The sequence below is a fragment of the Nicotiana sylvestris genome, chromosome 7, assembly GCF_000393655.2.
Source record: "Nicotiana sylvestris chromosome 7, ASM39365v2, whole genome shotgun sequence".
In the NCBI taxonomy this organism is placed as follows: Eukaryota; Viridiplantae; Streptophyta; class Magnoliopsida; order Solanales; family Solanaceae; genus Nicotiana; species Nicotiana sylvestris.
The window spans coordinates 88,671,581-88,699,155 of NC_091063.1; the positions used below are offsets into that span (position 1 = coordinate 88,671,581).

The 27,575-nt window shown below is 40.1% G+C and overlaps 1 protein-coding gene across 2 annotated transcripts; it reads right to left on the reverse strand.

The window, feature by feature from the left end:
• Positions 1-458: 458 nt before the first annotated feature.
• Positions 459-7,064, reverse strand: LOC104241199 (uncharacterized). Of its 2 annotated transcripts, none has more exons than XM_009796117.2 (4): positions 6,913-7,064; positions 5,619-6,052; positions 4,135-5,257; positions 459-3,696 (listed from the first exon to the last, which is right to left on the reverse strand). In XM_009796117.2, the coding sequence occupies exons 2-4, from the start codon at positions 5,792-5,794 to the stop codon at positions 757-759; spliced, it is 4,239 nt and encodes a 1,412-aa protein (XP_009794419.1). In that variant the 5' UTR covers positions 5,795-6,052; positions 6,913-7,064; the 3' UTR covers positions 459-756. The 2 variants fall into 2 exon arrangements, with proteins under 2 accessions (XP_009794419.1, XP_009794420.1); XM_009796118.2 differs by having other exon boundaries at positions 6,981-6,999.
• Positions 7,065-27,575: the final 20,511 nt, after the last annotated feature.

Sequence of the window (27,575 nt, forward strand, 5' to 3'; positions counted from 1 at the left end):
TTGTATAATAGCCATGCAAAGGGCAACTTATAATGAGCTGTTGTCGTTCCACTTACTACTAGTCATTTTCTTCCACTGACTCATAGATACACAACCCATTACAACCTGTAATATTCTATGTATGTAGTTCTAGTTGATCTCTCCATTCAACTAGACTATCCCAGATTCAAACTTCCTGATTTTCTTCAATTTTGACGTCCATCCTATATTATACATCTAAAGAGTTTAACTTCTATATGTACGTTGTCAGTATATAATGACTTGTATACCATCAGGTCACCTTAAAGATAATTACATGTAATCCGCTGATATTGTCAAAATTCTTTACGCTGTCAGTTAAATCCATAGCTAAAAACCCACTAATGTGAGAACAGTACGTCTCATTCTAAAAGAGCAAAGTTAGTATTCTATGTATTAGACTATTCTTAGAAGCAAAGTACTATCATAGAGGAGAAGTATTAAGAAGAAACCACTTTGGAAGTTCATATCCACGGAACAACTCATTATTCAAAGACTTTTATACATAGTAGGACTCCAGGGAACTTTCGAACTGGCCTCAGTAAAATGCTTTTTATCTCTATGGAACTTTCAGTTTTTCAAGTAGCTATTAAAGCAAAACCTGCAAATCTAGAATAACTCATCTGCTCAAACTTGCCGTGTGTGTTTTCGTTCAGACTGCTATATTTATGCTTTGTAAGCGTCAGGTTTCTATTGTCTGTCATGAGAGTAAATGCCCATGCAAGGCAACATTCTTGGTTATGAAAAGCCGGCAGAATAATACAAAGATGATGATCTAAAAGGACCTGCAGGTGATGAGGAAGCCGAGAAAGAGCTTGGACGAACAAAACTACAACCTTCCGGATTGCCATTCCACTTAGCAGGAATCTCGTTCATTTGAGTAGGCAAATTCGCATTCTGAGCTACTCCAGATCCGCTGTAAGGAGAACCACACGGTCTATTTTCACAGAAATTCACAAACTTTGAGGTATAGCCCGAGCTGATCATCTGCATTTGGATACCAGTTGACGACTTGCTTCTCCCCGTGCCCATGGTGTATGCAGAATCAGCCCCGTTTTCTGGAGAATCATCAATTATAATAATTTCTTTGACGGCATTCCCAACTGAAGTAGAATTTTGCCAATGAGATGCGGGAGTTGCCACGAACTTCTTTCCATCACATGTCTCATCATTTGGTCCATTGAGCACAGTATGTAAATTGCACCCTCCTAAATAGTCTTGTCTGCCAACAGAACCCATCAATCCGCTACCACTACTCTTGCACGAAATCGAGACTGGAGATGTAGGGGACAGCTGTTGTGGCCTTGAGTAACTGTCGCGACTTTTGAAACCATTTAACAACCTGACATCAAAATGCTGTACTGGATCACCAGTTTGAGGCAAGTGAGAGACAAGACGATTATGTGCATCCACCTGACGAGAGGAGTAGAGATCCTCACTACGAAGACTGCCACAAGAAACATCAGCAAGTCTAGTGTTTGCCAGGTCATTCATGGAATTTGAGTGAGATGATCTTTTCAGTGGGGAGTCTTCATCTTTGTTGACCACCATTAAGTCCTTTCCCATCAGCCTGAGAACTGGATTGGAAGCAGATGGACTAAAAGACTCGGAATCACGAGTTGGTAGCTTGAAGTCAGAATCAGCAGAAACTCCAAATTGAGTATATCCAATGGATGATTTAGTGGCATTTGTTTCAGGTCCTGAACTCGAGTCACTAAGAGAAAATGAGTTACTGATATTATTAGGTCTTCTGATTGAATCACACCTCAACTGATTCTCACTGGCAGGAAAAGGGGAAGGTGCCGTGGCCCGTCGCTGTAAGAGCTGCGACTCTTGAGATGCTCCATCTTTCCTGACACAACAACATGGCTTATCATTTGTAAATCTGAAAGCTCCTTTTCCAGGAAAGAATGTATTTGCATTAAATTTGTCCAGTCCATCCCTATCGTCTCCTGTATTTGCTGTCTGAAGTCGAGTGACAGAATTTTCCACAAGAAGATCAACAGTACTGCTGCCAGAAAAGCTCGACCTTTTATCTTCCCAGCCAGCTGTGTGACATTTGAGACTTTCAGAAGAATCCCTTCCATTGCCAGACAACTTGTCCGAATATCTTGAGCCAGTTCTAGCCATAGTGGAGTTAGAAACTGTTGATGCAGCAGAAGTAGGGGAACCAGAAGAATCTTGATCAAAGAATTCAGGATAATCAGCAGAAGATTGAATTTTACTGCTGGTTAATGAGGAACTCCCATGAAGGTCGTCTGAGCTCATACGACCAGGACTAGGTAAAAAAGATCCAGGCGGTCCTGGTATGGGAATTGGATCAACCTCCAAAAAGTAATTCCCTTGACCATCATTACATCCCAATTCAGTAACATCGTCATGGAGATTGTGATCACTCATACTTTTCCCAATTTCCGCTGCACTAAACATCTCTTCTTCAACACCTAAAATAGGATCTTGTGAACGTGTTGCAGCTTTGGTGCACCTGCTAAAGTGCTGAAACTCATCAGATCCAGCATCCAAAGACTTGCTAAAACTCGTAAAATCTCCCCTCGCAGCGAATTCCGAGGCAACGGCTGGATCCATAGTCTTGTCATTCTGAGTTTGATCATTCACTTTCACAGATCTCATAGCATCAGACGCACCTGCTAAAGTGCTGCCAGTTTCATTATCAGAATGAATCTCAGCTGAAGACTGTGAGCAGCTCTTCAAGCCCAGGGTACCCTCCACATAAGAAACCATAACCCCCTCCCTATTTTCCCCGATGCTTAAAGTTCTAGATCTTTTAACAATTACCCTATCACAACTCTTGCTCACTTGAACTTTAGTTTCACTGGGATCTCCTCTTATACAACGTTTCTCTCCTTCAGTTTGACAAACTACAGCTTCTTCTGATTCTGAAGTGCAGCGCATACTAGACTTCCTAGGGGAAGCTGTTTTCCACTTCAAGCTACATTTAACACCACGAGCAGGCCCTTCACTGACAGACAAAAGGTTCTTCCTCAATGATGCCAACTTCCTAGCTTTCGAGGAGAATGCTGGATGAGAGGTGGATGGTTCACCATTGATCTCAGAGTTATCCGCCTTTTCTAGTAGATCTGAGTTTCTCCCAACCCTCATATTTTTCACAGAAAGCGCATGATCTACTGTTATTTTTGGACGATCACCGGAGCCATTGTTTACAGAATGGACATCTACCTTCAAATGCTTTTCTTTGTTCCTTTGTAACACTAGGGATCTCTTCTTGTTAGATGGGAATTGAGATCGAGACAATGAAAAATCCACTTTCTTTTGCAGAGAAGGCTCCTCGCTATGTTCATCTTGAGGCTCAAGTAGCACATCCCCCTTTCTTTGGCTACTCTCAGGCAAACAAACAGTATTAACAGATGATCTTGGAGATTTGTAAAGAGAGCTTCTTATCTTCAAAGATGAACCAGTCATAGGCAACACATCATTGCCATCTTGAACGGCAGTCAACATAACACCTCCAGAACGCTGATGGTTGCCCTTATCACTGATCTTCCTTGTGAGGCCAGTTCTCTTGGAACATGCCCATTGTTTTATGGTTCCCAATCCATTTAATACCACCTGTTCTGGAGATCTGAGCTGCGCATTTAAGCAATCCTCTTTGACAACATTTTCTCTGGGGGAAAAGGTGCTATCTTGACCACCCTCAATCTGTTCATACAATATTTTGCAAATTAGTTCTAAGCAAATTATTCTTAAATAGAACTGCTAGTTGGTAAAAGCAATATAATTTTGATAAAAGATAACGAAACGAAGTAAGTAGAAGCTTGCTGTAAACTACTACGGTTTAGTTCTCAAAACATGCAAACTCCACCAACCCCCACACCCATTCCCGTACCAAGCGATCTAGCCCTCCGTTTCACCAACCACCAAAACAAACAATCATGAAATTAAGCTAAAGGCCAAGATACCGGGAAACACATGTAACATTATTCTCCCAATCTCCTCAAAGTTGCAGCTTCTTCACTGCACTATATGCTACATTTAATATTTTAAAGATGACTTGTAATATTCTTGATTTTAAAAGGATTTCAAGAACAAAGGCAAAGCGGGGCAAACTTCTTTATATCTAGGATGGGGAAAAAATACCTTGGGACAGTGATAGGGCTTGGACAAGCAAAACTTTTTAGTACGAGAAGATTTCAGAAGCTTGTGTTGTCTCTGGGTATGATTCTTCTTCTTCCTCTTATTTGTCAAAATGAATTTGCTTCTTTTATCTCCGTCTACCAAATTTTTCTGAAGAGGATCATTAATCAGCTTTGATGATTGTGGCTGCTCATCGCTAAACTTGGACAGAATTCGAACCTTTGTGCCATTGGCATCAATATAAACAGCACCTTCATTATCAGTGCATTCATGACTAACAGGAGGAGGTTTATCCAGTTTCTCAACAGCAGATACCTCAGTGTCTCGAACGCACAAACTCGGGTTTGAGGCCCAGTTGGTTCCATTCCTCCTATCGAGATCCTCCAGCGTACAGCACGCAGCTGTTGTGTAGATATCCACCATCAATCTCGTTTTCCTTGGCTTTATCCTGTGCTTAATCACCTTATTAGAATTTTCTGTCCACTTGATTGTTGACTCTCCAGAGAGACATTGATCTATGTGAGCATTCAAGGTGGTGTTTGATGAGGATGTGAAAGTCTTGCAAACTGGACATACTTTCGAAGCCATTGCCTCAGAAGCCATGAAATTGTTGCTGGTGGTAGTTTCCTCTTCTACCGTTCCATGATCTGTAGCGTTTCCCAACTTGACTATTAATCTGCACTTTTTTGCTGCTGGTGGTTGTGCTGTGCTCCCGCTCTTGTTTGACATGGGAGGTAAAAGACCTTTACCCTCAGATTTCCCAACAGCTTCTGTTTCCAAGCTAGGATTCCTTTCAGCTGTTGGATCTGAATCAATTTCAGAACAAGAGTGACTGGTTATCGTTGACCGGATCACCTTCTCTTTATCAGATCGACTTGCACTAATATTTCTATGATCCGCAGCTAATTTTGACATACATCTAGGATCATCATCTACCTTAACATGCTCCTCCTGATCAAAAGTTTTGTCCTTGTCAATCGAACAATTATCTACAGCACATCCCTTAACAGATTGAAAAGGGGGTAAGAAATCTGTCACGCCATGCTTCAAACAAAGCTGCAAATTTTTCTGAGAAAATGGCCAGTTGGTCTTTATGTCCTTTCTCCGGCTTCTGAAAACATAATCTCTGCAAGATAACATTTCTGTTTAGAAAACATTCATATCATATGTCATCAACAACAACCTGAACAAAAATTAGCATGGGAATTGGCAGAAAGCAACAGTCTGTAATTGCTTATCATATGAAAGGAACATATAGCTACATGAAATAAGACTAGGAGAGGAAACGACAACCAACTAAAAAAGGCAAATATTTTTGTTTCCCAAAATCAAAAGATCAGATTAGAACAGTGGATCTGACTCAAGAAAGAAAATCTTCAGATGACTAAAAACCCCTTCAATAGTAGAACATTGAAGAGCTGATGAAAATAAAAAGGGAAGAAACCCAAAGACAAAGAGACAGAGGATATATATAGATATATTTTTACCTTAAGGAGAATTTGGGGAGTGGTTTGTTGTCATGAAAATGGTTCAGATCTAGTTGCTTCTTATCAGAATCAGAAGAAGAAGAAGAAGAAGGAGGAGGCCTCTCATCACTGCTACTACTTTTCAGTAGAGAGATTTGGGAAGGATCTGCTGCTGCAAGTTTTTCAATGGATAACATCTGCTGATAAGCTTCTCCTTTCTTCTTTTTCTTGTGCTGTTTTCCCAACAGTCACAAGAACTGCTGCTGCTGCTGATGCTCCTATTATTATACTTTCCAAGACTACTACTACTTAGTCTTATCTCCTTATTATACTTAGCCTTCAGCATAACAGTAGCCTCTAATTAAAGGCCTCTCTCCACAGACAACAAAACAAAACCCCACCACCACTAAAACACCAAGATTTTACCCTTTCTTCATATAAAAAAAAAAATCAGCCTGCAACATAGAGTTAAAAACATGAGATTAATTAAGCTGAGAAGAAGTTTCAAGAAAGACCAACAAAAGACTAAAGGGGTCAACAACAATGTTATTTTATGTGCTAAGCTAAGGTAGGAAGGAGTAAATCTGAAGCCAACTATTTATGTTTAAAAGACCCATTGAACAAGGAAAGAACTAATTTTGGGAAAGAAAGAAACCCACAAGCAAAGATGTGAAGGTAGATCAAGTCTCATGAAACGTTATTTTATGTGGACAAACCCAAGAAAAAGGTACATAAAATTTCTCCAAGTTTTGCTTCTTGGAGAACAACTAAGCACTAATACACGTCCAAAATCAAGTCCAAACAAAGTAAATCTAAAGAGTTTAACAACAAATATATGAGATCCCTACATAACAAAAATGAGTCTTTGGTCAAGATTAGTGGAAATCAAAAGGAGACAGAGAGAAATGAAGAAACCCCAGAAATCAAAATCAAATCTTTATTGGCTGGTCTCAATGAACAGTAGAAGAAGAGCGACCACACTGAAATCAAGGTTCAAAACTTAAAAATAGAGACCAGATTTGCAAACTCTAGAAAGAAACCTCAAACAATCACAGAATAAAGATCATGAAATCACAAGAAATTTCAATATTCAAACCTCATCTAGTACCTACAACCACTCCCATATTCAAATTAAAGCAAAACCCACACATAACTTAACTGAAAAAGATCATCCAAGAGAAAAAATCAAGAGGGTCTGAGCAAAAACCACCCAAAAAAAAAAAAAGAGAAAGATACAAACTTTGTTGATTTTATTTGTTATGTGAGACTAAAGATGATAGTACATAATGAGAAAAATGGAAGGAAGATAAAATACCAAAAGTATTACTAGGAGGAGAAGTAGTAGCTGAGGTGAGTATAAGAAGATGGAAAGAAGAGATATACTATAGTGTAGAGAAGAGAGTATGTTTTGATGAGAAAAGAGCACCACCCACTCACACATCAAAAGAAGGCATCAGGTTCTTCTCTCCACCAAAAAGCAGGTTTGTACCATTAATCACCACTATTCATTCCTCACCCCGTATCCCCTTTTACCCCCCCCCCCCCCTGTGATTTTAGCTAGCGTGAGAGTGAAATTAAGAGATAAAAATAGAAAGAAACAGAACAAAAAATATTTACTTTGGATATCCCATTTGAAAAGATATACCATCATATCTTTCTGCATCCCTATATAACAACACCTCATCATAAAAGTTAAACTTTTTTATTATTAATTTTTATGTTATATTATAGTATATATTCTTTATAACAACACTTCTTTATAACATTCAAAAATATTCGAAACAAACAAGATTGTTATAAAGAGGTTTGACTATAGAGCACAAATATTTTTCAACCTTTATTAATGTAGTTTAAGTTATAATAATATATGTCACTTACTATAAGTGAATTTAAGATTTTAAGTTTATGAGTTTTAAATTTCATATCATGGCAGTTTATTGAATTTGAGATAAATTATTTGAACAAATTAAGTAAATTTTTAAAAATAAGGATAAATTTTAAACTCTAGTTATTAGGTTCTATCGAACTCGTAATAATGATGTAGATTTGCTCCGCCGTTATTACTTATTGTATAAAAAAATTTAAATCAATAATGCACTCAACTTAAATGCATTAAAAGATTAAAAGGAATTTTTTTATATATACCAAAAGTATTTTTAAATTCATGATTTTAAATATATTATATAATATGTTTATAATTATAAAAATATGCATCAAATAAATAAATAAAACTAAACGTAAAAACATACTGTTATTCTATTTTTAGCCGCCTAAGAGCCCGTTTGGATGAGCTTATTTTAAGTGGTTTTTAAGTCAAAATAGCTTTTAAGTCATAAGTTAGGAATTCTAACTTTTGTTTTTTGGTTTGTTTTTGTTATTTTAGCTTAAAAACAAAGGTATAAAAGCACTTTTTTACTTTATTCAAATATTATAAAATAATTTAAAAATTATTTTAACTTAAAAGCACTTAAAATAAGTCAATTCAAACGGACGATAAGAAAAGCGTAACATAAAATATAAATAGAGAGAAGCAGTGTTAGAAATTAAAAGAAGAGAATGGAAAAAAGGTGAAGGTGGTGTTACTCTACAAAGCTGTCCTATCCGATACCTATCCCTAATATAGGGGGTGGGGGTGGGTCTTCTTTGAAAAATGAAATTTTGTGTATTGTTTATTCATTGATTTTTTTCTCGTCATGTTTGTGCTGGAATGTCAGTTTCGGCCCCCACTTTTCTTGTGAAATTACATACACCGCTACGCTCCTTTTCCAATTGCCTCCTTTCGCTACGCGACAACGTACCCCCCCCCCCCGTCTCTCTCATTTGTGTGTTGATCATGACAACGATAACTGCGGTCCACATTCAACTTCTACTAGTCATTTGTTGTTTTTTTAATTCTATTCACCCCACTTTTACCCTTCTTTCCCCTTAATTACCTCCGAACTTTGTTGCTTGTATTTTTTTGCTTTTTTGTTCGATGTTCTATATTCGTTTTGAGGTTTAAATTAATTCGAATTTATATTGCTATACCATTTTTATTATGTTTTTCTATTACCATCAGTCAAATTGAAGATTCATCATGTTAGAGAGGAGTTTTTCATGTATTAAAACTAAAATTTAAATAAAAAATCTGCACATAAAATCTAGCATAAGTTATATTATAATATTAGTTGGTTTTTTCTTTTTTCACATAAAATATCATAATTGCTAATGCAATATTTGGTTCAAGTTTTTCTTTTCCGCACAACTACTATATGTATAAGTTATAAGGAAATATATGTATTATTTATACAGGGTAAAAAATGGGATAACTTGTACATATTACTAAACAAAATAACAAAATACCCTCTATTCAAAATTTTATTTTTTCGTTTTAAATGATTTATTTAAAATATACTAACAAGTTTGATAGAATAAGGTAGGCTAATAATAAGTAATACCCATGTACATCCTATATTACTAATCTTTATATAACTACTGCATAATTAATTTTTATATAGCTAATCCCCGTATATTTAATCCTTGCATAACAATATCAAAGCCATGCATTCATAGACAAATTACTTTACTGATTCTATAAGTAATTCCTACCTTAATAATACATGCATGACTCTAACCCGCAACCAAAATCAAAGCCAAACGGCGTTAGTGGTTGCTCCTGTTCTCATTGCTTGGTAGTTTCCTTGTACTAATATTTTTATTGATTTATTCATAGACATGCATTCATACTAGCAAGCACTATTTTGTTGTTGTTGTTTGGTTGTATTTAAAGTTTTATAAAACACAAGCAATTGTAGTTCAAGTTCTAGGTTACATAAAATATTATATGACCAGAAGAGTTGTATCTGGTCATACATATTTTAATGTGTGCGTCTAACTTCTTTTACACAGCTTCTATTTTTACGTATACTGATGCCTGAAATGATTTTAAGTACATTAACAAAATACTATATGACCGGAAGAATTAATTGTATCGAGTGATAGATTCCTTTTTACAATTGAAGTGTCCGGATATCTTGACCGACTTTTGCACTTTTCTTAGGTCGATATAGTAAACTCCTCCTTGTGTCCTTAAAACATTCTATATTGTTCATGCTACTGGTATTTGAAGATATATATTGAATATTTGAATGAAGAAGAATGGCAAGCAGCGATTCAAAGTCCGGTCCAAGATATTTTCTTCTTATTTCTGTAATTTGGAAATTTCGATAATACTGTATAAAATATCTGTTTACCCTTAAAATGGATAACAATTAAATTTGTACGCGGTTTTAAGGATATGTGGATAGATTCAACACAAATAATCAAAAATATTAGATAAATGAATTAAGGGCAGAATAAATAATCAAATCAAATGTAATATTACGGCCCGATTCAAACTTAGGCTGAACAGTAGATTTGCCCTCGATCGGACCCTTAGTTCGAAGTTAATTGTGAACAAGGAATAATCAGTGAAGTAACAACTTTACAATAGCTAGAGAATAGAGAAATGAATTTGTATTGCCTTGGTTTCTGTGTTACCCTCCACCTCAAAGAAGAAAAACCTCCCCTTTATATAGTAGGAGAGTTTCATCCTTAGTGCAAGTCTAAAAGGTAAAAATCTTCCTATCTCATTAATTACTGGTCTGTAACCGCAATCGAACAAGATCCGTGCTGTGATATCTGGTTGGTTGCGGATATCACGGCCTTCTATCCATCGCGTACAACCACTCATTGTGCCGTCCGAAGTCTCAAGACTCGTCCCGAGTCAGGGATGCGTCGTTTTATTAGGTCAAATGGCGAGCACTTCGCTCACTTTTCACGGGCCCTGATACAAAAAGTTCCTAGCTTCGATTTCAATCTCGAATGTTCATGCCCTGACTTCGTTTTGTTCACTAGGAAATCGGGGTGTACGTTATCCCCGATTTCACCCTTATACAGATAGTCCCCTTATTTCTCGGAGAGTAGGTTTGCTGAAACGATGGGAAACGATAGATGAACCCGGGTTTATTCCTTCGTATGTTACAACCAAGGTGACGGATAAGCCGAAACATCCTATCAGTCACATAGTTCTGACTCTAACCACATGTGAGTCACCGACTGGCCGCGTTCGAATGTGAAACATCGCACATTGACTGTTTCTCCCTTATAAAAGCTTCGCCCTTTGCATTTATTCCACTTTCTGATCCTAGATTTTACCTTTGAATTTTCTAATGGCTTTTAAATTTTTCAAACCTCCATACTCTGTTTCTTGAATCTTCATATCTTTATCCCAGACCTTCAAACCTTCATATTTTTTCTGGAATTTCCAACCGAGACCTTCATATCTTCTTCTCTGACCTTCAAACTCTTACTTCGATTCTTCATATTTTTCTTTCAATTCTTTATATTCTCCTTCAAGTCTTCATATTTTCCCATATTACAATGGCTAAAACATCTAAGTCCGTAACGCAACAAGTGGCTCCCTCATCTTCCATTCGGCCATGGGTTCCGAGGCGGTCGCCCCCGAGGTAGTTCCCAAGCCTCCGAAAAGAGCTTTATACACGGGGGTTGCTCCATCAGGGATGATTTCAAGGTCGAGAAGGCCTCTGTTCAACAAGACTGAGGCGAGGGAGCATGGAGATACATAAGCTCCGTTACTGAAGATACCTTTCTCATAGTCCGAGAGGACTATAACTGGGAAGGCAAAGACATGGTCATCTCCCGGCCTAACGACGATATTACTACCCATGTGGAGGGGTATTTAAGTGTTTATACTTATTATTTCACACTGGGCCCGATAGATCCCGTAACCTTGGCTTTTGCAAAAGGTACGAGGTGTGCCTCGGACAAATTCACCCATTATTTTGGAGGATCGTGATTCTCCTACGTCATTTTGTGAATAATACTGACAACCCACGGTTCACTATGCCCCCAACTTTTATAATGCTAACCTTTTCTTTTCTCTCATAGGTATGCCTAAGACCACTGAACTTAGGTCGTTGGATGAGGACGAGGATACATCCTTACCCGCCGAGCCCTCCATTTTGGGATAGTTCAGGGCTCTCGTGAAGGAAGAGAAGAAGAGGAAAAGAAATTCCTCGGGTTCCCCGGATCCCGAGGCGAAAAGGAAGAAGAGGACGGCCACCCGAGTTTGGAAGCCCAAGAAGAATACCAAGCCTAGGGTACCAGACCTCGACTTTCTCTACTGGCTCAGGGATGAGCCCTAAGAAAAAGAAATCTTCGTTGCTCATGGATCGATCCCTGCTGGGGAGCAGGTGATGACCGAGAGAGGGGCCACGAGGTTGCCCCTTTTGACTCGAGAAACTGAGGGGGAGATGCAGGTTGTGACTTCCCAAAGAGACGTCCCTATTCTGAATGAGGCGACCGGTGTGATTGACATCATCGAGATGCCCTCCTATACCGAGTCTGTGCTCAAAGAGGCCTAAGCGGGCAAAGAAAAGTCAAATGATGGAGTTTAGGGTTCAGATGATCCCCTTAATTCGTTCTTCGATGGCATGGACATGTCCACATTGGACGATTTTTCTAGATTGTGTCACTTGGAGATCCCGAAAAGGGATGTTCCCCCGGGAGTTGGTGGGTCGAGCTCGAGCCCAAGATTGGTGAAACAATTTCCCGCACCGAGCGTGGACCCCGAGCGCAAGATAATGGTTGTTCTCATAGTCCCAGAGGATGTCGGGGTCTTGTCTGCTCTGGTGGGTATAGCCAGCTACCTCTGATTCCTGGTGATCGAGGAGGACCATGCAAAGATGAACGAGGCAGGCACATCAAGTCTCTTCAATGAGGCACAACATGCGCTGAATCGGGTAAGGCGCTAATACTTTCGTACCCCTTTATGAATCCCACTTAGGTTTTTCTTTGATGTCTCTTACTAATTTCACTGTTTTATAGGCTTCAGTGCTTCACAATGAAGCTTCCTCCGGTATCGCTTAAAAATCATCCAGCTCAAGTTCGAGCTCAAAGAGTAGGCCCCCAAGAAGGAAATGTACAGGACTCTTAGTGTACAACAGATGAGGCAGGCCAAACTGGAAAAAGCTTAGAAGGAAGCCTCGACCTTGAAGCGGGAACAGGCCAACCTGGTTGAGAAGGTAAAGCTCTTTGAATTAAACACGAGCAGCTAGTCATGGTGACTAACAATATAACTTTGCAGGTCCAACAGAAGATAGACCTGACCAACCAGCTATGGGCTAAGATCGACGAGGTCAAGGCCCAAACCGAAGTATGGAAGGGAAGGATGGACCGGCTGGCCTCGGAGAAGGAATCTACAAAGGTGGAGTTGGCGCCGGTCAAGAGCCAACTTCGTGTGGTGAAGGAAAAAGCCGACAAGTGGTCTAGGTTTAACGATAATCTCCGAGCACAATTGAGCTCGACCGTCGCAGAACGGTATACTCTCGAAAGAGAATATGCGGCACTGGGGGCCAAATTGGACACAACCTCTACTGATGTCGAGGAAATGGTGGCTCAGTACAAGCTCGATGTGGAGGTAGCCGAGACATGTTTAAAGACAAAGACTGAATCCATGAAACGACTGTCTTGGAGAGAGACCCTTGAAGAGATTCACGCTCGAGGGTTTGACCTATCGATCGATCTCGAGGAAGCTAGGAGGTTCGAGGTCGAGGCAAAGGAACTATATGAGCCTAAGTGTCCTGAAGGTTCAGAGGGCTCCGATGGTTCTGGCGTTGAGTCGGGCCCCGGTGAAGACCAGGCATAGGTGCCTTAGTATTTTTCCAGCTTTTCTTATGTATTTTTTTGTTTATCCCGAGGTCGTTCTGTCGGGCCCTTGTAAATATATTTTGGAATGTAAATTTATTTTTTCCTTTTTTGGCAATAACGTGTATCTACTTTTCCAAAATCTTCTTGTAATTTTTATTTGCGTATTGTTTTTCATGCCTTAGCATAGAATCAGATATAGTTCTGGGGCATTCATTTTTCGAAGTTCAAACGAAGCTCAACTTTGGTGCAACTTTGTTTGCTTGTGGCTTCGAGCCGTCGGTGAGATTAGTGGTTTTTAAGATACTTAAGTGTTTTTAGACGACTTTTTTTCCAATGATAACCTTTTAGCAGGTTTCAAATTTTCGTAAGGGCCTTACTTTCTGGTTTCGAACTTCAGACATCTCTGAGCCATTTTTAGAGTGGCCGTAGCCTTTTACATTTGGGCGCCGTGTAATAGGTTTGGTGCCTCCGATATTCGGCAGGCCGGGCCACCTGAACTTTCATCGGGTTATAGTCCTCGAGTAGGGGTAGCCCGTAGGCTCAATAGTCCTCAAGTAAGGGTAGCCCGTAGGCTCAATAGTCCCTGAGTAGGGGTAGCCCGTAGGCTTTTAGGATCTGGGATCGAAGAAACAAAACGCGTAATGATAAAGTGTAAGGGAAGTGGAAATTTCTTTTATTTCTTGGTATGTCAGGTACATGATTGAAAGCGGATAAAAACTTGTGCCATGGCTAGAGCAGAGTATGTGGGCATAGTTTATACGACCGTTTGGCCCTTGCAATGAATCCTAACCGCCAAGACTTTGCTTATAGCACATTAAGTTTTCTTCTTCCCTGCTAAAGACCGTAATCCGTAGGTAATGTCCCCCAGTATTCGAGATCAAACTCGTGAGGGGTTAGATAATATTGACCTGAAGCAAACGATCATTGACTCCGGGTTTTCAAATCTAAGTTAGCATGTTTTACTGGTTCTCGCTAAAAACCTTGCCAAAAAATCCACTTTGGGACAAAACCGGTTCAAGAAAAAAAGAGTGCAATGCGTGCTTTAAGACCTAATAGCCACATCCATCCTTAGTAGTTTATCTGCATATGTTAGTCCGATTTATATCATGATTAAAAGGTAATTGAGTTCGTACCTTAGTAGTAGTACCGCTTTAAGTGTGCCACATTCCAGTTGTCCAGTAGTTGTACGCCATTTCTCGCTTTGAGTTTATACGAGCCTTTACCGGTTATTTCGATAATCTGATATGATCCTTCCTAGTTCAGTCCCAGCTTCCCCTCGTTTGGGTTCTTGGTGTAATGTTACTTTCCTCAATACCAAGTCCCTAACTTGAAAGTGTCTGAGGTTAGCTCTTCAGTTGTAGTACCTTTCTATTTGCTGTTTCTAGGCTTCCAACCGGACCTGGATAGCCTCCCGCCTTTCATCCAATAGTTCCAAGCTCGTGATCATGACCTCACCATTTGACTCTTCTATCACATATTTGAACCTGAGGCTCGGTTCTCCCACTTTGACTAGTATTAAGGCTTCAGCTCCGTAGAACAACAAAAATGGGGTCACCCCGGTACAAGATTTTGAGGTCATACTGTATGCCCACACAACTTTGGACATGATTCCCTTCTATTTCCCTTTCGCACTGATCAACCTCTTTTTCAGGATTTGAAGTATGGTCTTGTTTGTTGATTCTGCATGGCCATTCCTACTAGGGTGATAAGGTGTTTATAGTATCTTTTTGATCTTGTGATCTTCAAAAAATTATTTACCTTACTGCCGCTGAATTATTTTCCATTATCGCAAACGACCTCGGCTGGTATCCCAAATCAACATATTATGTGGTCCTAGATGAAGTCAATGACTTCTTTCTCCATGGACCTTTTCGAATGCTTGAGCTTCGATCTATTTAGAGAAATAATATGTCATAGATAGTATGAACTGAGCGTTACTGGGTGCTCATGGAAGGGTATAGACGATGTCCATTTCCCACTTCATAAATGGCCACGAGGATAAAACCGAGTGGAGTATTTCTCCCAGTTGATGGATTATCGGGGCATATCTCTGGCAGTCGTTGCATTTCCGTACGAAGTCCTTCTCATCTTTCTCCATTTCGGTCCAATAATAGCGGACCCTGATTAATTTTCGAACCAAAGATTCTGCCCCTGAATAGTTACACTAGTGCCTTCGTAAACTTCTCTCAAGTCGTATTTGGTATCTCCTGGTCCCAAGCATCTGGCTAGCGGGCCGTCGAAGGTTCTGCTGGACAATGCCCCTTCGACCAAGCTAATTTGGTAGCCTTGGTATGCAAGGATCTCGATTCTTTGTGATTCGAGGGCAATTTTCTGGTCTTCAAGTATTCTATGTACTTGTTCCTTCAATCCCTAGTTAAACTTGTTGAGTTTACTTCGGCATAGATTTTTTCTATCACCGGCTTCATGAGTTGCACTATTATCCCCCAAGTGAATTCATCGGCATCGACCGATGACCCCAAGTTAGCTAGAGCATCGGCCTCGCTGTATTGATCTCGGGTACGTGCTGCAAGGTCCATTCCCTGAATTGATGCAGGTTACTTGTAATTTGTCTAAGTACCTTCACATCCATTCCTACTTTACTTCGAACGTCCCATTAACTTGATTCACCACGAGGAGGGAGTCGCACTTAGCTTCGATCACCTCAGCCCCAAGGCTTTTAGCCATATCAAGACCTGCAATCATGGCCTCATACTCGGCTTTTCATTGTTAGTCAACTTCACAGTTCTAATAGATTTCCTAACTACATTCCTCGTAGATGGTTTCAATATGATCCCTAGTTCGGACCCCGTCATGTTTGAGGCAACGTCCGTGAAGAGGGCCAAATTCCCGAAGTGATCCCTGAGGTTAACAGTAGTCCCCTTTCGACTTCGGGTACTAAGGCTGGCATAAAATCAGCCACGAAGTCTGCCAAAATCTAAGATTTTATGGCAGTTTGGGGTTGATACTTGATATCGTACCCGCTAATTTCCACGGCCCATTTGGCCAGCCAGCCCGAGATCTCGGGCTTGCGCATGATGTTCCTTAGCGGGTAAGATATAACGACACATATGTGGTGACATTGAAAGTACGACTTTAGCTTCCTGGAGGCGCTTAGCAAAGCGAGCGCTAATTTTTTCAAGTGAGGATACCTTGATTCGGCCTCTCCTATAGTTCTACTGACATAGTAAATAAGGAATTGCGTACCTTTTTCCTCTCGAACTAAGACTCCACTCACCGCTACCTCGAAAACCGCCAAGTAGAGGTACATCAATTCATTTTCCTTCGGAGTGTGCAACATGGGCAGACTCGATATGTACCGTTTGAGTTCTTCTAAAGCTTGTTGGCATTTCGGGGTCCAGGAGAAATTATTCTTCTTTTTTTAATAGTGAAAAGAACTGATGGCTTTTGTCTGAGGACTTTAATATGAAATGGCTTAGGTCGGCTATCCGCCCGGTCAGTTTTTGGATGGCCTTGATGTTGTCCACCACGGTGATGTCCTCTATATATATTTGATTTTGTCGGGGTTGATCTCGATTCCCTGATTGGATACCATGAACTCGAGGAATTTTCCTGATCTAACCCCGAATGCGCACTTCTCTGGGTTCAGCTTCATATTATATTTCTACAGTATGTCGAATGTCTATTGCAAATGTTTCAAATGGTCCTCTGCTGGAATGGACTTGACTAACTTGTCGTCAATATAAACTTTCATTGATTTTCCTATCTGTTCTTCGAACATCCTGTTTACTAGTCGTTGATATGTGGCACCGACATTCTTTAATCCAAACTGCATTACATTATAATAGTAGGTGCGAAATTTAATGATGAAAGAAGTCTTTTCTTGATCTTCCGGTTCCATCCGAATTTGGTTGTACCTGGAATAGGCATCGAGAAAACTAAGTATCTCGTGCCCAGCCATTGTGTCGATCATCCAATCGATGTTAAGCAACGAGAAAGAATCTTTAGGGCGTGTCTTGTTCAGATCTTTATAATCTACACACAATATTAACTTATTCCCTTTATTAGGTACTACCACTACGTTAGCTAACCAGTCCGAGTATTTAACCTCCCAGATGGACCATATTTTAAGGAGTTTGGCTACCTCTTCCTTGATGAACGCATGATTGCCCTCGGACTACAGGCTCCTCTTCTATTTAACCGGATGGAATTTTGGGTCTAAGCTCAGGTTATGAGTGGTTACCTCCTGTGGGATCCCTGTCATGTCAAGATGGGACAAAGCAAAACAATCTACGTTAGCTTTAAGAAAATCAATGAGTTTTTTTCTAAGCTCGGGGTTTAACCCCGTGCCCAGGTATACCTTTTGATCCGGTAGGTATTCGACTAGTATGACTTGCTCCAACTTCTTGACCGTCGATTTTGTGGCATCGGTGTCATCTGGAGCTATGAACGATATTGGGACTCTGTAATCATCCTCCTCGTCTATTCCTCATTTCTCTGGTTTGACTGAGACTGACATCAGTGATTGCTATTTAGTTTCTTCCTTGGCCGGCCTCGCCTTCCTTGACGTCGAAACTACGGGCACCAGTGATTACCTCGTCAACCGCAAATATCTCCTTTGCAGTTGGTTACTCTCTATAGACCATCTTGATTCCTCCTGATGTAGGGAATTTCGACGCCTGGTGCAAGGACAAGGGTATCACCCTCATGTTGTGAACCTACGACCTTCCAAATAGAGCGTTATACCTCATGTCCCATTCGATCACGTAGAACTTTGTCTTTGGGATCGTTCCAGCAGTGTTCACCTGTAAAGTTATCTCCCTTTTAGTGGGTTCACATGCCATGTTAAATCCGTTCAACACCCTGACTGCCTGTTTCCACAAAAGTGAAGGTCGCAGATGCGACCACTTGTCCGCAAATGTGGAATTTGTTGGGCAGAAACTATATATCGAGGTTTTGGGTTCTTTTATCATATTTTGAGATGTGGGACTCGGATTGAGGAGACTTTTGAAGCAATTTTCATCATAGGGATTGGGATAAGTGTTCTACACTCGGTTTGATTATATTTCACGAATCTATTTTCGTTTTTGGTAATTGGATTAAGAATTTTAAAGAGAAAATTGAGGGTTTTAGCCTAAAGTTTCATAAAGTGAGTTTTTGAGTTTTGGACATCGATTCAGAGTCGGATTTGAGTGAAACTAGTATGGTTGGACTCGTAATGAATGGGTTGCCGGATTTTATAAGTTTCATCGATTTTCGAGGTGTGGACCCAAGTTTGACTTTTGGTTGATTTTGGACCTTTAATTAAAGATTCGACCTTTATCATTTGGAATTGATTCCTTAGGCATTAATTAATATATTTGAGTTGATTTTTGGCTAGTTTCGATCCGTCGGAGGTCGGTATACGCGAGATAGAATTTTTGGAGCATCGCTTGACTTGTTTGGTATTAGATCTGGCTTGTTCGAGGTAAGTAACACTTTTAAACTTAGTGATGAGGGTATGAAACCCCAAATTATGTGTTATGTAATTGATGTTGAGGTGACAGGTGCGTGGGCGTGCACCGTAGTAATTATGACTTAGTCTATTCCATAGAATTGTTTAGCTACTTTATCTGAACATCTTTACTATACCCTATGTGTTAGAGCACTTGAGCTGTAATTTATGCTAGAAATCATATTTAGGCTATATGTTGGCACTATTGGGACCCACAATGGTGGTTCCTTGTGGTTGAGTTATTTGTTTAATTGCAGTTATGTACTCAGTCGTATTCATCATTACATATCATATCTCAGTATCTATTATTGTATATTGTCACATCTCACATCATTGACTTGGGCTGCTTAGTATGAGTGCTGTGAGCCCGAGAGACTGGAGAGATTGATGATTGAGTAAGGTCGAGGTCCTGATTGTGAGGTTATTGACACTATAGCACGTGAGTTATCCGTGCAACACGTGAGTTGTCCATGTGGATCCATACATTGATACTATAACACGTGCCTTGTCCGTGTAGCACGTGAATTGTCCGTGCAGATCCAGATATCGATACTATAGCACGCGAGTTGTCCGTGCGGATTATAGCGCTTGGGCTGAAGGAGTCCCTCCGGAGTCTGCACACCCCCATTGAGCGCAATTGCTAACAATTATTATGTTTGGGATGGATCTACCCTGTTCAGTATTGAGTGACTGAGTGTGATGAGTGGCAAGTATGAGATAGTGAAATTGAGTACTCTGAGAGTGTGAGTACATGAGTTCATCACTGAGATGCATTTCATTTGACATGCGTACTTGAGATACATGCATAGAGATGCATTTTCTTCTGCTCTTTTTTTTGTGGCATTCATGATTTCACCTGTATATTGACATGTAGGCTTAGAGATGTATTTCCCTCATACTATCTGAAAATGAAACATCTTATGTATTGCTGAAAAGTTTTTGGAAAAAATTACAGTTTTCAAAGTTTCTCGTACGTTTTTGGTGTTTTCGGTGAAAGAATTGCAATTGACTGTTATACTTGAAAAACATGCCTATTTTTCCGTAACTATGAGTGAGTTGAGCATCTTATCTCTGAGATATTTTTTGTACCATCTTTATTACATTTTTATGAACCTTTGTTGGTTATTGGAGTTGGACTCTGACCGTTGTTCCAGCTCGTCACTACTTTCAACCTAAGGTTAAGTTTGTTACTTATTGAGCACATAATATCGGGTGTACTCATACTACACTTCTGCACCTTGCATGTAGATGTTGGATGCTAATGTTGTTGTGTACGGCGGGAGCTGGATCAGAAGATGTACATGCATTCCAGTTATGGCTATCACTTGTCCTTGATAACATTAGATTTGAATTATGTTCATTTACATTTCAAACAGATGTTGTAACTATTTCATTTCAGTATTGTAAAAGTCTAAACTTAGACGCTCATAATTTGTACTACCAGTCCGTGGGTAATGTATAAGTTTCCAGATATTTATCATTTATTTGTCTCAATAAATCTCATTAAATTGGTTAGTTGTTAATTGTAGCAAGTCGGGTTATGTGTCATCATAACTAGTTGGATTTTGGGTCGTGACAGTTTCTTCGGGTGCTTTCCCAGGATTGTTCGGCTCGACCCTGTTAGGGGTGTGGCCTTAATTCTGTAGCTATGTTATCGCCGCCTGTTGAGCCCCAACCTTTCGAAGATTAGCCACATGCTTACCCCATCACATTCTCCCTCGGGCATTTACCGTATTGTTGGTCGGGGTCCTCCACGAACACTGTTTTCGGGATTAGTTGGCAGATTGGTGTCGATAGCCACCTATGAGTTGGCATCGATCAGATTGACAGCTGGGACTTTGGTAGGATCAATAGGGGCACCTCATTGCTAGGCACCAGATTATTGTTTTCGCCATAATGTCCAGACTAAGCGTCAACGTTCAAGTGGGTGTAAGCACGTGATTTTTGCTTCACGGACAATCGCTCCAAAAGAAAATAAAAATAGTGGCAAAAGGCTTCGCTGTACAATTTTTCGATCTTTCCGTGTCATGTGTTGTTAGTCATTTGTGAGTCTGTCCATTTTGCATCTAGTCATTATCAAACAAAAATACAAAAATATATGTGGCGTTAAAAGAAAATTCAAAAAAAATATATATATAAATATATGTGCATCGTCCGTTTTAGGTTGTGATTTAACTTACTTGGTATGATAATTATGTTGAAATGCCATATTGTTATTTGTTTTAATTTTATTTGTTTTATTAGTTATTTTTATTTTTATTTTTATTTTTCTTTAAATTGGAAAACAAAAGAAAGTTGAAATCAATTTGGGCCCAAAAGAATAAGACAAAAAAAACAGGCCCAAACCAACGATCTGACCCGGTCCAAACCGGCTGCCCAAGCACCTCCTGAAACGACGTCGTTTCAGGCAAATCAATCCCAACCGTTCCAATCAATCCAATCCAACGGTCCAGGTCAATCCAATCCAACGGTCCAGGATCATTTTCGGCAACCCGTGTTCAAACCCGACCCAATAACCAATCCGACCCAACCCCTCACTTAAACCAAACGACCTCGTTTAACTACCAAACGACCCCGTCTCATTTCTCACCATCAGATCCAAGCCGTTGAGATCATTTGATCTAACGGCTCAGATCCAATCCCCTACTCCGTATATAAACCTTCCCTTACACCCACGCCCCCTATACCAACACCCCACCCCTTCGTCCCCAAGCTCAAACCCAGACCTCTCATTAGAAACCCTAGCCGCCCCCATCTCCCTCGCCATTAAAGCCGGCGGCATGGATGCCGGTGGCCACCTCCTGAACACCCTAGGACCACCTCACTGTCCTGAACACGAATCCACTAACCACGAGCCTCGAATCACTTTCGTTCGTCTCGAATCTTCATTTGAAGATTTGAGTCGAACCCGGATCTATGCCAAACCATCCCATCTTCATACCAGACACTCCCCTGACCTTCCTCGTGACCAAACCAAACTTGGTTTGGTCCGAATCTACCCACAACTCCCTAAAAATCAGATCTGGAAATCCAGACTTTAGAACACATGCACCTGGGGAATCCGGCCGGTTTGGACATGGGTTTGAGGTCTAATAGACCTTAATCAAGGCGTTCTCATGTGAGAACACCCTGATTAAAGTTTGTTCGGCCTCAAAAGTTCGAGGTTAAATCAGATTTGGGTCTGTTTGATTTAAACATTTTCGGTAAGTTTTCCTTTCTTTTGTGTTAGTTTTGATTAAGTGGTCAGCATGTTTCGTTGTGTTTGTTTGTTATTTTGTTATTTTTCATTCGGACTTCTTTCATCTCTGTAAAGACCTTTTATTTGGTCAATTGCTTTCTGTGTATGATTTGAATGTATTCTGTGATGTACATGTTCAATTAGAGTAGTCGTCAAGCGAATTAATTCATATAGCCCTAGTAATTGAACAAAAAACTGTCTGATGCCCTTTAGGTCCCTGTATGTGTTGTTTATTTGAACGACTGATTATTACCTGTTATAATTAGTATAGTCGACTCAATAAATGTCGTCGATTAGTTTTCTATAACTAATGAATCGAATGAGCTAATAATGTCGCATGACTAATGAGCCTGTATTGTGATTTGAATGTTGGGCATTACCCATGATTGGTAGTCTGTAACTACATTGTAAACAATTAAAGGCCAGGTTGGGGCAGTTCTGAAATCGAACGTTCAAAGCCCAAAGTGCCCTGATGCTGCAATAGGCAGGGCAATAATAATCCAGGGTTAACAAGGGCATTCTGGGGTGTTGAAAAAGACAGAAAAGATTAGTATAAATGGGCTGACAAGTAGGGTACTAATTTAGGATTAAACTAATACCAATGGGGAACAAGACACAAGGGTATGGGGCTTAAATTGAATAATAAAATGATGCCCATAACTCCTGATTAAACAAAACCAGGCGTGGGGAATAAAGGGGGCTGACACCAAAAGATGCTGAGGCATGGGGCTAAAAGGGGTATGGGCAGGCTGCAAGTTGCAGCAAAAGAGGCAGCTTAACTGCACTGGTTCATTTGGCTTATAAAGAAGCCATTTGAGAACTTAAAAGGGGCCGGACTTTTAGTCTTCAGAAAGAGAGAGAAAAGACTGGAATTTTTAGTCTCGAGGCTGGACATTTCTTAGTCTTCAGAAAAGAAAAACAAGAAACATAAAGTCTCAGAATATTGTAACCAAACACTGTCTGAAAATTACATAAGAGTTTATGTTGGTTTAGCTGTCTTGGCCAATTACTGTTAGTTGCCTGTTTGAGCTGTTTGTGGTTGTTGAATTGCTGGGGTGTTTACATTGAATACTCTGCTGTCTCTGCTGGTTCATACTCTGTTTCGGGGATTGTTGTTTGTTGCTCGACTACTCGGGAGCTTCATCTTTGTTGGTTGATTTTGTTGCTGTGTTGTTGCTGTGTATCTGCTGTTGCTGTGTTTACTGCATACTGCCCAGCTGATCATTCCTTTCTTCTTTGTCTTCTATACCAGGTACACAACCAATGCACTGTCAAATGTAATTGGGAAATTTGAGCATGAGTATAAATGAAAGTCCTGAAGAATGTCTTTATACATAGATGGTTACATTAAACATTCATGTAATATGTAATAGTTTGCATCCTTGTTTAGATACTGAAGGTAGCCTGTGTGCCCAATAGATGTCAATATGTGGTGATTGAATGTTAGTTTGTATATGTAGGTTGATAGATAAAAGGGTCTCAAATGCAGTAGGTTGTATCTTAGGTTTTTTTTATGGTTAGCATGTCCTTAAAACATAGAACTAACCATGTTAGTTAATTTCATGTCCTTTTGATAAATTGTCTCCTTATAATTGACAAACCATTGCTTTAAAATAAACGGCGCAAGGCTGCACTTCTCAACCTCCCGAAGGTCGAGCCCGAATCAAACGAACCCAGCAGCCTTTCATCAGAAAGGCACTGGCCCAGGTCCAGCCAATACCGTGTGGGCTGGGTTTGGGCCCACGGTGCTCGATTAGCTGCCCATGGGCACGATCATGTTTTCTTATTCTGCAAAGGCACTCGGGATTCCGTTATAATAACCTGCAAGCATGTAATTGAATAGGGTCATTTTTAACCTCAACTAGTAGAGACAAATGTGACAAGAAACGTAGTTGCTATAGGATATCCTGTTAAAATAAAGACGAGATGAGCTTCGACAAACAGAAATGCACAAGATGCGGGGCCCTCGTTAAACGTATATTATCAAAGCATTTAGTTTCCAGGACGGGTTGTTTAGTAAATTTCACAACCCTCCTAAAATAACAATACGTTAGACTCTTTAGGACGCGCCTTAATAAATCTTACCTTCTTAAACCCGGGTGCACATTTATGTGACCCAAATCCAATTCTCAATGGAGTCGAAATGTGTTTCTAATCACGGGTACATTGATTGTGACGTGGTTCGAGATGCGTGTCCATGACGTTGCAAATTCATTTTGAAAAAAAAATAAGAATGAGATGAGCCTCGCCAAATAAAATACAAATTGCGGGGCCCTCAGTAAATATTTGCTTTAAAAATTATTTAGACTTCGGGATGGACCGTTTAGTAAAATTCCACGGTCCTACCCAAAATAAATACGCTAGTCGCTTTAGGCGCGCCTTTAATAATTTTAATTTCCTTAAACTCGGGTGCACATTGATGTGACCCAAATCCAAATCTCAACGGAGTCAAAGTGTGTCGACGACCACGGGTACATTGATTGTAACGCGGTTCGAGATACATTTTCACAACGTTGCAATTCTTGATAAAAACAGTAAATGATAAAAGCGGTTAAAAGTTAAATTTTGCACATAAGTTCAGACTTGTATAAAATCAGATAATCAAGCCGAATATAACAGTTGAGCGACCGTGCTAGAACCACGGAACTCGGGAATGCCTAACACCTTCTCCCGGGTTAACAAAATTCCTTATCCGGATTTCTGGTACGCAGACTGTAATATGGAGTCATTATTTTCCTCGCTTCGGGATTAAAATTGGTGACTTGGGACACCCTAAATCTCCCAAGTGGCGACTCTGAAATAAATAAATAAATCCCGTTTCGATTGTCCTTTAATTGGAAAAACTCCCTTGCACCCTCTCTGGTGCGGAAAAAAGAGGTGTGACAGCTCTGGCGACTCTGCTGGGGATCATAACCCAGAACCAATGGTTCAGGGTTAAGTATTCGAGCTTAGAATAAATTGTTATTATTTGGCTTTATTTATTATCTGATTATTACATGTTTTTGAGACTAATGTGCTAAATGCTGCTGTTACCGCTTTGATATTATTTGAACTGTATATAAACTGTGCCGGAACCTTTCTCTTCTTACCTCCGGGGATGTGCTCACTGGTTGAGACTCCCTATTCTGTTAGTGTCATACCCTAAGTAAAAGAGGCTCGGAAAGTTTCTAAGCCGGCTGGCCTTTTGGTTCCCGGAAAGGAGCTCCTTCCTCAACTCGAGTTGTCCGCTCGGGTACACTGTCTAGAACACCGACCCAGGTTTTGAGCATAGAATAACGTGACTTCATGCCGGATCCCTAGTAGGAACGCTTATTTGCATCATGTTGCATATGACTTAGGGGACTCAACACAGGGGTTGGGTCCGTCTAGGACTAGCAACCTGATATGAAAAGACCATTCTGATGCATCCTATTGTTTTCCGTGCATTTATTTGTCTCATACCCGCATGCTGACCGGTGTTTGAATATTTGGAATATTGTGAAAAAAAGGGAAATAACGGTTAGGAATTGATTGTTTATTGTTGAAAAAAAAAAGAGAAAAAAAACAAATACTGTCAAAACTATGCCAAAATTTTGAAAAGTCGTTGTTCTGTCTTTCAAAAATAAAATATCAATAGAAATATATAGTTTGTCTTGTCAAAAAAAAAAATGTCTTGTTTTTAAAATGGTTTTTTATGAAAATAATAATAAAAAGAGTCTTGTGTTGTCTTTACTTTTATTATTTGTTGCAAATATATGTATATATATATATATATATATATATATATATATATATATATATATATATATGAAAAATTCAAAAGTTTTGCTTTACTTCAAAATGTATATATATCTTTATTTGTGGCAAAATATTTGTCTTGCTAAAGGTCTAGAAAAGTCCTTTCAGGCTCCCAGTTTTCGAAACAAAAATCCAAAATATTTTCCGTTATTGACTTCTTTGGAAAGTTTTTATATATATACGAAAATTCAAAATTCACAAAAAATCGCATATATTTTTGTTTTTATCAGGATAAGTGTCGTTTGTTAAATCTTATTAATAAATGTGCAGAATGAGCACGATTCCGAATGAACCCTTTTCAATCATGAATAAAATCCCCCTCCGATTGCGGCTCTGGTGGAATGATTTGGGCAAAGAAGGGCATGACGAAATCAAGAAGTATCTGAAAGGCCTCACGAGTTTGTTGGATATCAGGCCACGAGGAGATATCATAAGGGCACTAGTCCCCCACTGGGATCCTGCGCACAATGTCTTCCGTTTCTCAGATTTTGAACTTACCCCAACTTTAGAAGAAATAGCAGGGTATATCGGCAGCACTGAGACTCCTTTGAGGCACAAATATCTGATTGCTCCAAGAGCTGTAGCAATACACAGGTTCCTGGATTCTTTAAAGATAGTCAGAACAATTCATAACCCTGACTTGGCAAAAGGTTTTTGCAGCATGAGTTTCGTATATCAAAGATATGGTCACATAGGAGGATTCGACAAGCCAGAAAACCAGTTGTGCAGCAAAGGTAATCGCCAAAAGTGGGAAGAACATAGACGGATTGCTTTCATGATAGCTTTCTTAGGACTACTGGTATTCCCAAGAAAAGACGGGAATATTGACATAAAGATAGCAGGGGTCGTCAGTACGTTGCTCACACAGAGTGATAGTACGTTGGCGCCCATGATAGTATCTGATATATTCCGGGCACTCACTTCTTGCAAAGCCGGAGGAAGCTTTTTCGAGGGTTGCAATTTGTTGTTGCAAATGTGGATGACCGAACACCTATGTCACCGAGCCCAGTTTCTGAGCCATGGATCCGCTGGAAAGACCTGCATAGAGGAGTTCTATACCAGAGTTAATGAAACCTACCTACCAGAAGGAGTCACAGCATGGACCTCATATTTCCATACCCTCAACGCCAGTCAAATACAGTGGGCGCTAGGATGGTTACCGATCGACGAAGTCATATACATGCCAGCAGCCAGGCCCCATTTTCTCTTAATGGGACTTAAGAGCATTCAACCATACGCGCCGCATCGGGTTTTAAGGCAACTTGGGAGGTATCAGATAGTGCCAAAAGACGAGGATCTGAGCATCCAGGTAATCGAGATCAGTCCCGACGGCCAGTTTCCTGAAGCAAGGGTTCGTCAAATTTGGAGCCAATGTCAATACTTAGAAGCAAATACTTGTGTAATGAATCAGGCAAAAGGGGAAGTTTCGCCCGGGTATCAGGCCTGGTACAAAGGGGAGACATCACCTGGAAGACCGACCAAAAGACCTCACCTGCAAGAATTTGCCCAATCCTCACAAGAACAGTGGGGCTGGTTGGCCAAAGAGCAGGAATATCTTACCAAAGCAGGCAAACTGAAGCAACAAATCCAGGATATGAAGTTTGAGTGCCAATTACAGTCTGCTGCACACAAAGGAGAAAAGAACCAGTTAATCAGAGAAGGCGAGATCCTCAAAGCTCAGATCCGGAGAATGGAAAAAGAGGCTAATAGCCAGCTAAGAAGCCAGGCAGATAAAAGATTGATAGCAGGGTTAAAGGATCAGATTGCTGAATGCAGGGAAGATTTGGAAAAAGCCAGGGACAGCACAGCGAAATTGCGAACC